At 37.1% G+C, this 13349-nt stretch overlaps 2 protein-coding genes across 7 annotated transcripts in view; both read left to right on the top strand.

The window, feature by feature from the left end:
• Window positions 1–13349, top strand: part of vipr1b (vasoactive intestinal peptide receptor 1b) — a 738286-nt gene that overhangs the window by 336993 nt on the left and 387944 nt on the right. The window lies entirely within an intron of this gene.
• Window positions 174–9341, top strand: zdhhc23b (zDHHC palmitoyltransferase 23b). 2 transcript variants are annotated; one of them, XR_015524383.1, is made up of 5 exons: window positions 174–437; window positions 1092–1265; window positions 2945–3643; window positions 5661–5897; window positions 8892–9341. XR_015524383.1 is itself a non-coding variant. In NM_001003757.2 (5 exons), exons 2-5 carry the CDS (start codon window positions 1129–1131, stop codon window positions 9163–9165), a joined length of 1278 nt encoding a protein of 425 aa, NP_001003757.1. In that variant the 5' UTR covers window positions 175–437; window positions 1092–1128; the 3' UTR covers window positions 9166–9273. The 2 variants fall into 2 exon arrangements, 1 of the variants encoding a protein (NP_001003757.1); NM_001003757.2 differs by having other exon boundaries at window positions 175–437; window positions 5730–5897; window positions 8892–9273.

Genomic DNA, 13349 nt, shown 5'->3' with positions numbered 1-13349 from the left:
AAAAAAATTCGTCATTCAGTAAAACCTATATGAATGTATGCATGCATGCATGAATGAATGAATGAATGAATGAATGGAAAAACCCCCACTTGTTACAACGAGAGGTAATGAAATGGTTAGTTTTCACTGACGTCAGGAAGACCAGGACAAAGCGCGTTTCCATTCGACAATTCAGACACACAGCGGCGTACTGCTGCTGCTGTGTTTATGTCACGCTACTTCCTGGTGCTTTTCGAAGTAAACTTCATACATTTGGACTACTTGCTATAGTTTTTTCGGCCACTCTTCGATTCTGTGAAATGAATGATTAAGTTCCTATGAAGAAGAAGGCTAAAAGACTAGAATGTTCCGAAATCCAACCTGAGGCAGCTGGCGAGCATGTTTACAGTACTAGAAAGGAAGTTCATCTCCTGCAATATGAATGTGTTGTGAGTGCTGTAAGTACAAGATCTATGCTCTCAGCCTTACGAGAATTTCCCAATCAGTCCATTTGCCTATTATCGTACTTCTTCTGTTATCTGACGTGTTCTGGATGGTCAGTCTGTCTTTTTTCACTTTCCTGCCTTCTATCTTATGAGTAGTTTGTAGGTACAAACCTGGTACAAACGTGTTAAAAAGCGTAACTTACGTCCTATTTAAGTTTACAGCCAGAATGATTTCTTTCTAACGTCAGTTCTTTAATCTAGCGTTTCCCTACTTTTATATTGCTTTCTGTAGTTTTACCTTTCTGTAGTCTTAGTTTCTGTTTAATTACATATTATTCTTCGTTTATTATTTAAAATGTTAGTGCTGTCAACAAGTTTTGAAATTTTTTTATGTTAATTGCACTCATTAATTTTTTAAAACTTAATTAAAAAATGTCTTTATCATAATCTTATTACTTTACATTAGACAAGACTCCAGTCTTTAATTCGAAGAGAATATTGTATTAGGAAATTTCCTATAAAGATGATTAATCCATATCATTTTAGGATTTGCCAGATTAATGACCACAGAATATACAGTGTCTGTCTGCCCATTAGTCGGTCTCTGCCATACAGTACTAATATACTGAGACATGCATCTGAACTGTAAACTTGTTTCTCTTACAGGAATGCGGTCTCTTTGTTTTATGAGTTGATGTCCATCATGAAGAAGAGATCTAGTCGAGCAGCAGATCCGGATGAACTTCTGTGCTGTTGTGAGTACATTGACCGTCATGGCAGTCGCAGTCACATGGTGGCATGTTGCTGTGACTGTGAGGATTTGGATGAGGCTTGTGACAGGTGAGTGAAAAAAATCTAACTGTGGGTTAAAGTATTTATATTTACATGAAATAAAATGGCAAATGGTCATCATTTGCTCACTTACATGTCGTTCAAAATCCATATCACTTTCATGCCTGCACCTAAATAGTGGAATGTGCTGCCTTTGTATATTAGACAAGCCTCTTCAATTACCGGTTTTGAATATCTTTTTAAAACCTACTTGTTTAATTTGCCGTTAGAACATTTTATGTTTATTTATTTGTATTTTAGTGCTACACTCTGTTTTACTCTTTATTGTCAGCACTTTGGTCAACTGTGTTGTTTAAAAGTGCATTATAAGTCAAACTGAATAGAAAAATTGAATTCATATTCATAATGCAAATTAACATATTCAAAATAAAATATGAGGGATTTCTGTCCCTCCACCAAAAGACTGTTCATCATAAACAAAACTCTTTAAAATCTTCAGATATCAAATAATAAAAATGCTTTTTCTGACTGATTTAGTTTGACAAGTGTAATAACAATAAAATAAATCAAAACAAAACCACAGATTACAAAAGCAATGGCAACTAACAAACGGACCCAAAGTTAGCCAAGAAAATATCCACCACACCATTACACCACCACCAGCCCGAACCGTTGATACAAGGCAGGATGGATCCATGTTGACGCCAAATTCTGACCCTACCATCCGAATGTCGCTGCAGAAATCAAGACTCATCAGACCAGGCAACGTTTTTCCAATCTTCTATTGTCCAATTTTGGTGAACCTGTGTGAATTGGAACATCAGTTTCCTGTTCTTAGCTGACAAGAGGGACACCAGGTGTGGTCTTCTGCTGCTGTTGCCCATCAGCCTCAAGATTCTCTGTACCATTCTCTGTAAACCCTAGAGATGGTTGTGCATGAAAATCTCAGTAGATCAACAGTTTATGAAATACTCAGACTAGCCTATCTGTCCCCAACAACCATGCCACGTTCAAAGTCTCTTAAATCACCTTTCTTCCCCATACTGATGCTCGGTTTAAACTGCAGCACATCGCCTTGACCATGTCTACATGCCTAAATGCATCGATTTGCTGCCATGTGATTGGCTGATTAGAGATTTGCGTTAACAAGCAGTTGGACAGGTGTACCTAATAAAGTGGCCGGTGAGTGTATATGCAAACAATATGCATGCATGCATATATTGTGTAAACACACACAAACATAATAAATATGCACAGTACACACATATTTTGAAAAAAAAGTAGTATTTGTGATGCGATTAATCAAACTTTTTTGACGGCACTAATTTCAGAGTGTCATAATTTTGGGTTAGAAAAATAAATGGAAGTAGATTTTTAATAGATGGACAGAAGTGACTTTATTAGTGTTCAGAAGAGATTTCTTACAGGTTTGTGTGATGTGAAAGTGAACAAATGATGACATAATCTTTAGTATTTAGTGAACCATCCCCTTAAACAGTGGGTCTCAAACTGGATTCCTGGAGGGCCGCAGCTCTGCAGTTTTGCTCCAACCCTAATTAAACACAGCTGATTCAACTAATCAAGGTGTTCAGGACTACTAGAGACCATTAAGCAGGTGTGATTTGGAGGTGGTTGGAGCTAAACTAAGCAGAGTTGCGGCCCTCCGGAAATTGAGTTTGAGACCGCTGCTTTAAATGAAGGACTTGAAAACATATTTTCTTTTCCAGATGGATGAACAAGGAGCCTCAAAACCCAGACTCTGTGTCTCGGGCACTGGCCACCATCAATGACCGTCTGCGGGTGCCTTGGATATCCGGTGCCCGACAAATAGACGTATCACTCATCCCTCCTCTCATTCTACTGCCTGTTTTTTTGCACATTGCAGCTTTGCACTACCTGCTGGGAATTATAATGCTGACAGCCATGCCCATCACTGTCCTGTGGTATTATTTCTTCACTCACCGAAAGAAAGGTCGCACTCTATTCTTCCTCGGCCTCGCTCTCTTCTCCCTCTTCTACATGTTCTACCTGTTCCTCACGCAGGTGGTTCCTCGAGGGGAAGTCACTGAGCTTCAGCTGGCTGTGGTGACGGCTGGTGTCGCTCTCACTGTTATTTTCCTTATGCTCACCAAAAGAGGGCCAGGTTTGGTCAGACCTCGTCCATCTGAGACTCACAGTACAGTGACGTATCACAGCACTCCGCCTGATGTAGATGGGGTATATCTGAATGGAGCCCGACATCAGGTGGTCATAGGCAGTCGGGTCGCTTCATCTGAACACACTGGTGAACCCGGGACAGAAGAAGAAGAAGAAGGCGTTCAGAAGAGGAACTGGTGTGCTGTGTGTAAGGTGGTGCGTCCTCGGAGAGCCGGACACTGCAGGATCTGTGGGGTCTGTGTGCTGAGGCTGGATCATCACTGTGTCTGGTAGGTTTGCTTTAAATTGACAGAGAAAAAGAAACGCTAGATGTTTTGTGTTTTTTGTGTTTGTACATTTCAGTGCAGTTTTATAATATTTTTGGGTCAAATTTTGCTCAGAAGGAGGGAGGGGGGTGCAAACTCCACACAGAAATGCCAACTGCCAATCTTTAATTTTTATTCAAATTTAAATGTAGCCCCTGAAGTTCTCTGCATTGCAACATGGTGAGATGAAATATCATTTTCAAGAGTTCAAACTTATCTGATGATTAATTATAAAGCTTGTTTGGCAAGAGCCCTGAGCTCATAAGATCCTTGAGCCCCGGGCTCTAATTTCGATCCTCTCGAAATTAATTTATAAATAAACTTCACTTATCTTTTCACAAAAGTAATTCAAAAGAAAAACTATAAGCTATACAAGCTAAGAAGTAATATGTGGGAAAGTTTTCATGGTCATAAATAAACAGTAATAAATTCATCTAGAGCGAAGCAGTGGCACAGTAGGTAGTGCTGGTTCGAACCTCGGCTCAGTTGGCTTTTCTGTGTGGAGTTTGCATGTTCTCCCTGGTTTGGCTTTCCTCCGGGTGCTCCAGTTCTCCCACAGTCCAAAGACATGTGGTACAGGTGAATTGGGTAGGCTAAATTGTCTGTAGTGTATGGGTGTGTGTGTGTGTGGATGTTTCCCAGAGATGGGTTGTGGCTGAAATATGTATGTATGTATGTATGTATGTATGTATGTATGTATGTATGTATATATATATATATATATATATATATATATATATATATATATATATATATATATATATATATATATATAAATATATTAGACAACTGAATGTTTACCATAGTACAAGCAACACTAAAGGAAAACCACGTTCAAGCTTTTGCGAACATTTATGTAAAAATGTAAACAATTATAAAAATATAAACATTTCTGTTTATAAGACAATTATTATCCTTCTGTGGACTTAATTCTTTTTCAAATATTTATCAATTGCTGTTTAGTAGAGATTTGTTTTAACACATTTTTAAATACTTTTTTTTTTTTTTACTAATTTCTAATAACCAACTTTTGTGTTTGCCATAATAACAGTACATAACTACGTTACTACTTATTTTGCAAGATACTAATACTCAGCTTAAAATGCAAATTAAAGGCTTAACTATGTTAATTAGGTTAAACTTCGGTTAATTAGGCAAGTCATTTGAAAACAGTGGATAATTCTATAGATAATAGAAAAATCACAATAATATTGATTTCAAAAAAATAAAAAACTACTTTTATTCTAGCCAAATTTAAAGAAATAAGACTTTCTCCTGAAACCAAAATGTAATACACACACAGAAACTGCTGCTTGTTTAAATGAGATGAAACAACACAATTCTTGAGATTTCTTTGGGACAACTTAATTGTTTTATGTTCAGTCCACCTAAATTCATTCATTTTCTTTTCGGCTAAGTTGCTTTATTAACCTGGGGTTGCCACAGCTGAATGAACCGCCAATTTATCCAGCATATGTTTTACACAGTGGATGCCCTTCCAGCTGCAACCCATTACTGAGAAACACCCCTACACTGTCATTCACACACATACACTATGGACGATTTAGCTTACCCAATTAACCTATTTAGCGCAAGTCTTTGGACTTGTGGGGAAAACTGGACCACCCAGAGGAATCCCAAGCGAACACGAGTAGAACATGCAAACTCCACATGGAAATGCCAACTGACCCAGCCAAGGCTCAAACCAACGACCTTGAGGCGATTGTTATCCACTATGCCACCGTGACACCCTCCACTTAAAAATATTGAGTTAACCAATTTGTGTTGGGACAACATGGATGAATTGAGTGGAACCATGCGTTTTATTACAGTGTTGGATAATACTGTGGAAATTTCCTCGAGGGCTAATATTTAGCCTTCAACTGTATATACTGATATATATTCTAACAAGCCATTTTTGAAATATAGTTGGATTAAAGTGCATTGAAGTGCCTGCTAAATGTGTTGTTCTTCCTGTCAGCCTGTGTGTAATAGACCTGACCCTGTGTGTAAGTGATCTGTGTAAATGAAGCTCAGTGTCTGGTATCAGGATCAACAGTTGTGTTGGACTGGCCAATCACCGCACTTTCCTTCTGACGCTGCTCTTCTTCCTGCTGACGTCGATTTTTGGCATCAGTCTGGTTCTGGCAAGTGTGTGTCCTGATCAGAGAGTCTTGACTGCTCTCTTCTACTGTCCCGATGTCTACAGTCAATACAGGTGAAAAAACACACACACACACACACACACACACACACACACACAAACACACACACACACACACACACACACACACACACACACACACACACACACACACACACACACACACAGACACACACTTCTCTTTGTATTCACTGCCTCTGTTCCTTCCAGTTCATTAGATATTCATGGAAAAAGATGTTTTTCCCCTCTGAAGCATCACTTTGAATCGTCAATTTAATGGGGTTTTGTTGACTTTTTGCTTCAAATGCACTGCATCAATTTTTATCTCCATAGCAGAGCGCAGAGAAGAAAATGAACACAAATCCCTTTTCTAAACATCATCTGCTGCTCTCAACATCAAGGCCTGCTCAAATATTAGAACTTCTGCTTCTAAGAGAAGTTGCGGGTTATTTTACAATATATAATTTAATAATTACACTATTTTACACAATATATAAATATTTAATTTTTAATTCACACATTTTATTATCCAACTGCTTGTTAATGAAATTCTAATCCCAGTTTCTTTGCAAATCCTGCCTTGGGAACATGATGTTAGGTGCTAATACCGAGACTAGTGAAAATGGCTTATTTCTCTGGATTTGAACATTCTTCAAAACATTTAGGATAATTTAAGAACATGCTAGAGCAAAATATATGTGTGGCGAGGGGGCGTGGCCGAGAGCGGTGGGAACGGAGTGAGGCCACCACGTAAGTGGATACACCTGCGGTGCGCACCTGCCTCGAATCCCACGGAAGGAGCTCTGGACTATAAAAGGAGGAACGATGGCAGAGGAAGCCGAGAGAGGACCGGGCCTGGACATATTTTACTTTTGCTTTCAGTTTGTCCGTTTGTTTTGGTTTAGACGGCAGTCTCCGTGAGGAGCTGCCGTCACTGTTATTAATAAATAATTTAAACCTGCGTCGGTTCTCCGCCTCCTTCTTCCCGGCGGCCAAAGGGCCGTAAACTTCATTACAGTGAAAACAAACGGACGGCAGCTCCGTCAAACTGAAAGCAAAAGTAAAATATGTCCGGGCCCGGTCCTCTCTTGGCTTCCTCTGCCATCGTTCCTCCTTTTTTAGTCCAGAGCTCCTTCCGTGGGATTCGAGGCAGGTGCGCACAGCAGGTGTATCCACTTACGCGGTGGCCTCACTCCGTTCCCACGGCTCTCGGCCACGCCCCCTCGCCACAATATGTTTTGGGTTTTTTAATAAAAAAAATGTCATAATGTGCTGTAAGGTCCGCCCAGTTGGTCCAATGGAGGTGTCCACTGGTGGTTGAAGGTTCACTGCCTCTTCAGTCTATCCAGTGCTCAATGTTGATTCACTTCAAATTTAACTCGTATCTGACTCCAATTTGAATATGAGGTGGTTTAGAATATTATAATATATTTATCTTTCGTTTTATCTGACTCCAATCATAAAACATTAAGAAGATTATATCATTATATAATTTAGATAAATGTTTGAACCTTTTGTCTTCACTCGTTATTATTACATTTGTTCATTCGGGTGCTCATGTCGCTCAGAGAAATCGCCCCGGCCGATGGCATCCCTCATGGTCACACTCTTGTCAGTCTTGAATATTAAACAGAGGTAGATGACTACTACTTATAGATGGCTGCTCCCATGCTTGCTCATTCTAAAGTAATTTGATTGTTTCTCCTTAGATGTACACCATTTAGTAAAGATAATACCACTTCCAATCAGAGGTTAGGGCCATTTTTATAAATGTAACTGACTACTGTACTCTATAATAATTTTGGTTTAGCCAAGCCCATGGTTTCCCATATACACTTAATTTAGAATAACATTACTTTCAAACAAGGGTCGGGTACCCTATCTAGGTTAGTTGTGCAACTCCTTGTTGTCCTAGCCGGAAGTTGACGCCCTTTCCACCTAAGTACACTTGAATCAATATCAAGAGTCAGTCGGATCCCTAAAATACAATTAGTGTGCCCAATGCTCCATCTTAACTGGATTTTAGTCCATCTACTGACCTGACACAAAGTGCGGAAAACAAGGATACAGCGTAATCTACTAGAACGAATAATTACAGAGTTAGCAAAATATGTTCAAACATAATTTAATAGTCAGGAAAATGTGTGTTATGCTAATTATTCAGTCAATTTATAAACGATCAATACAAGACATCAAATTATCAAAGATAAATCCAAGATTAAACGATGCATACCTGACTTCAAAATATACATAACATGGAACATGAAGTTCTACGTTATGGGCTGATCTGGGTAACAGAATCGCGCCGAACATTTAGAAACTTTACCCTAAGTAGTCAATCCAAGAATCCCCTCGAAGAAAGGGGTGTGTGAATAACAAAAGGCATTTGCCTTTAGTGAAAGAGTTTCTGTCTATAGGAGAGGCACACCCTTCACAGTGGTTCAAAAGATGCCTGAAGTTATATATTTATTGTTTTGATTGTCTATTTCTGAGGGAATGAGACCATTGCATCAGTCACACTGAGACATTTCAAATGATATCAAACATGATAGATAAAGTCACTTTGGTTGATTTAGAACATTCAGACTTTGAAATGACCATTCTGTATGAGTACAGTATGTACAGTAGAGAGGGTGGGTGAACCGGGATGCTTCAAATGTAAATGAAGGAATGGAGTGGAGCTGGTTTTCTCGCATTCCCACCTTGTGTGTTGTGGAGCCGATTGTCTCTGTGTTTTCAGCTCATATTTGAATTGTCAAAGACGTCAAGGTATTTGTGGTATCTCAAGTCTTACAGTGCCTTTTAAAGTTCTGTTCATCCCCACACAGCTCTTTAAAGGGCACATAGTTTACCCCTTTTTATGATTTAGTATTATTGTTATGGTTCTTCTGAGTGTGCCAGTTTAGGTTCAGTTCAAAACACAGTTCAGATTATTTTATTATAATGTGTTAATATGACTCTTCATAGCATTAGACTGCTCATGTTTAGTATTCAGCATTCTATTAATAATAAAGTGTTCAATAATGAGCTGTTTGTTTGCGTGTTCAGTTCTGCGCTGTGCTTCACCTGTGCCTGGTACAGCAGTATCGTGACTGGAGGTTTGCTTCACCTGCTGCTCCTGCAGATCCTCAACATCAGCCTGAACGTGACAGAGCGAGAGGCACGTCTGGCCCTCAGAGAGAAGAGCGCTCAAAGGCGCCTCTGGGGTCTCATCGTCCACACCGGCCATTATTCCAGAGGCTTCTGGAGCAACTGGACTGAGTTCTTGACCATGACTGAAGATACACAGCCAGCAGGGCACAAAACAGAAGATTTGGTGTAGAAACTGAGCATTTATACAGTGACTAGCATAAATGAGAACATCATCTGTTAAACATTTCTTTGAGAATATGGAAATACAGTTTTATTAAACAGTTCTATTTATTAACATAAAAAGTGGTGACCGATCATATTTAGGATAAGGAAAATAATATAAATATGATATAGAATTTCCTACAACTCTTTGTCTGACTTAATTTTTTAAAATCACAATCATATGGGGTGTACTTATTCTTGCACAATGATCTTAAATTATTTTGAAAGATTAGTTCCTGTTTTGGCTTCGGTACAGACTAATCTTATGGAAAACCAATAACCCAAATTTGCACAAATATCTCATTGCATGGCATTCCATAGAAAGAATTAAAGGGATAGTTCACCCAAATATGAAAATGCCATCTTTTACTCACCCTTCACATGTCACAAACCTGTTCGCACTTAATTCTGTAGTATTTGTATTTCCTACTATGAATGTCAATGGTTACTGGCAGCCCTTCAGGATTTTGTTGGTCCAATAGATCTAGATTTTAATAGATCATTGTGTATTTTCACAGAAAAATGATGATGATGGGGATATTTTGGGGATTTCTTTAAAAGTGAGATGGGTATTTTTTAGAGAAATGTTAGGATGTACTTTGTGCTGGGCAGTGAAGTATCATGTTGTGCTACCTAATGTCTTGAACATTGGTTCCAGGCTCTTGTCAGTTTTCCGGCTTAGCTGGTGGTGCTGGAGGTCCTCCTCAGAGTCAGCAGATGGCAGTGTTGTAGTGTTACATGTCTGTCACATCATTATTACTCAGGTGAGGATCAGTGTTTACAAATCAGTTCTTACTAATTAGTTTCTGTAATTAAAAATGGAAAGGATTAGGATAAAAAACTTTTTTTGCATTTGCAGCTTTGGAAAGAATTAAGAGACAACTTAAAAATTCTCTGGATTTAGTAGGCATGGGTTTGAGTAAATTGTTAATATTTATAATATTCTGTAAAGGTGTGATATTTCTTTCTCACCTAATTTCACATAATTATTACATTCATAAATGTTGTCATTTATAGATTTTAAATGAGAACTGGTCTGAATAACCAGTGTTTTTAACAAAACCAAAATATTGGTTATTTAACCCTTCTGAATAATTTCAGTATAACAGTATTGTGTAGTCTAAAAAAAGACTATAAATGTCTCAAAACATGGGATCTTCTGTTATTTAATGCAAAAAAGCAAAAAAAAAAGTCATTTTAAGTAAAAAATTTTCACGTAGTTTACAGAATAAAACTAAAATGTGTTGTTTTTTTCTCAAACACAACACTATCTCATAAATCCAGGGAAACTGAACATTTTTCAGTGCTCTCTTTCCTTTTTTCATAGCTGTATTTGTCCATTCACACTTTATTGTTTAAACTGAAACATTTCAATCAAAATAAACTGTTACATCTTTGGTTACATTTTTACTATAAGGTATTATCATTTGTGGACATTAGTTAACTGTATTATTTTATATGAACTAATGGCCAACAGTTTCTCAACAGTATTTATTATCCATAAATAATAATAAAGTAGAATTCATACATGCATATTTATCCTTTTACATTTTGCAAACGTTAACATTTTTTACAATAAAATGTATTATTTTAAATATATTAATTTATATATACATTTTTTTAGAATTTAGAATTTTTTTTAGATTTATTTTGATTTAATTAGTTATTTTAGTCAGGAAAAAACATTTGAAACTTTATGTATTGTTTCCTTCAGTTTGTAACTATGAAGTAGTTTTAGCAATTAAAGGTGCTGTATGCAAGTTTGACTCTTTTAAAGCATAAAAATACATATTATGTTTGAAGATTTTTAACAAACATGCCAAGTGAACATTTTTGTTTATCTGAAAAACAATTTCAGATAAAAAACTGATTTCAGATATTCTGCTTTGAAAATGTGTTAATGGCTGCCTTTGTTTTGGTAATTGTAACTTGGCCAACGCCAGATTACCCAATTATATATTTTTAGCCAATTTATACTTCCTTGGCGGAAAACAGCATATTTCATTCATTCAGTCAGAAAGGCTCTGAAAGTATGCGTGTGTGACTAAAATGCGACCTCTGGTGGACAGTAACAGACTCCAAAATGAGACGCAGATTCAGTTCTACATGAGATTAATAATAAGCAAATAGGTGAGCAGGGGCCTGTTTCAGTAAGGAGGTTCAAACAACTCGGAGTTTAAACTTGAACTCTGAGTTGATTTACCGAGAGATTAAAAACTCTGAGTTTTCGGTTTCAGAACAGCTGATCTGAGTTGGGTCAATCAACTTTGAGTAGACCAACTCAGAGTTAAGCGTGCACCATGACTATAAAAAGGCATTATCAATGGAGCGCAGATATTACGAGTGACCATGGCAACATCTTAAAAAAAGAGATCACCATTTCTTTCCCCAGCTGAACTAGATCTGCTCATGCAAAGTTATAGCAAATATGAGTGTATATATTTAAAATGAAGCAACCATCAGTGAAACAGAGACAGCGTGGGAAAACAGCTGCCCAAGTTAATGCGTAATTTTTTATTTTAAGTATTTAAACATTTTAAGTATAATAAAATAATTAATGTAATGTGTGACGTTTATACTTTTTTCTAAACTTTTATACACTTTTATCAGTTTTAATAGATTTAACAGTGCACTTTTTATGTGTCTGCCTTTTTATTGATCAAGTGATAGAGGTTGATATAACATTAAGAAGGTAAGCAGTAATAAAATAATTTAGACAGAATAATAATCCCATTAATCTAGTAACAGTGCATGTCGAAGGTTAATTATTTATGAAAAAAAGGACAAGCCTCGTACGTAACTTTGTTCTGTGTGTGACAAAAATGTAGGCAATAGCTGTGTTTCCATCAAAATATAGGCTATTACATAAATTTGTGCAAAACTGGAATAACGCCTAAAAATAAAGCAGCGTTTTTATCCAAAGAGTCGAAGAATCGTCACTTCCTGATTAACTTGCGCCAAATATCAACAGTAAAAACAGAATTACTGCGGTAGAAGAAGCTGCGTCAATGATTTTTTATTTAAGTAATGTACTTGCGCCTCAGAAGACAATGCTGACACACAATGAACACGTGGGGGCGTTTGAAGCCAGACGCGGAGATCTTGACACGCTCCAGACGCTCGGAGGTAATTAATAATATACACTAATACTGAAACAGTAAAGGCATTTTAGTATGACTAAAACAACATTTAAGATGTTCTGCAGTGTGCTCAGTGTGCTGGTTTGTCCTTTCACACACATTTTCATCATCATCTCTAACAAACCATTTTTTAATGTACATACTGTAATTTGTTAAGTGCACTTCGTAGTTTATGTGCATCTTATCAAATAAAAGTTTAACCTACTCAGTTATGCGCATGTTTTATTATGCGTATTTTCAAAAGTTATGTGAATCATGACGTTTCCATCAATCTTTTTTATGCACATCTCCAAAATGAGCTCTAAAATAGGTGTGTGGAAATGTAAGACTAATGCGAGAAATACCGCTTCAACTTCAAAAAGGGGAGGAGACCGACAGAAACTCAGAGTTTAGAGAATAAAACCTGCTCCGGACCAGGTTAGATTCACAGAGTAAGTTACCACAGTAACTGACTCTGAGTTAAAGTTAACTCTCTTTTAGAAACAGGCTTGACTTACCCTGATTTCTCAAGTTTAACAAACTTGCCATTTTGAAACGGAAAACCCAGAGTTTCTCTCATTTCAGGGTTAAACTACTCTGAGTTTTAACTTAACCTGCTTTCTGAAACAGGCCCCAGGTTACATTGTAACCCTGTGTCCTAACAACATGCTACATGACCAGATACGCAGTGATAAAAAATTGGGCTGTTTTTTACCAGACAAAACACGACAGAAATTTAAATACAGCCTTTGAGAAGCACAGGATATGCACTCCCTCACAAAAGGGTAAGGTTTATAATCTAATTAATACATAATAACCCTCTTTAACATTATTAAATGTACATGCTAAATCACTCAAATGTGTTTAATTCTAAAGTTAAATTTCAAATGTTTTTCTTTTATTTATCTATCTTTTTTTATTTATCTTCTGCTGCTTTCAGTGGCAATAAATGTCACGTAAAATGGCATTCAAACTCACATTGTTAGAATTTATTGGGTGCCGGTGCTTTTATTTAGAACACTGTTTAAATCAC

Source organism: Danio rerio, chromosome 24, assembly GCF_052040795.2.
Source record: "Danio rerio strain M-AB ecotype USA chromosome 24, GRCz13ab, whole genome shotgun sequence".
Taxonomy (NCBI): Eukaryota; Metazoa; Chordata; class Actinopteri; order Cypriniformes; family Danionidae; genus Danio; species Danio rerio.
This window is presented reverse-complemented; position numbering and strand designations above follow the sequence as displayed.

Coding starts and splice junctions, on each gene's coding strand:
- zdhhc23b (NM_001003757.2), top strand. CDS start 1,129: ATGAAGAAGAGATCTAGTCGAGCAGCAGATCCGGATGAACTTCTGTGC. Junction 3,644..5,729: donor CTGGATCATCACTGTGTCTG/GTAGGTTTGCTT, acceptor GTCTGGTATCAG/GATCAACAGTTGTGTTGGAC. Junction 5,898..8,891: donor GATGTCTACAGTCAATACAG/GTGAAAAAACAC, acceptor TTGCGTGTTCAG/TTCTGCGCTGTGCTTCACCT.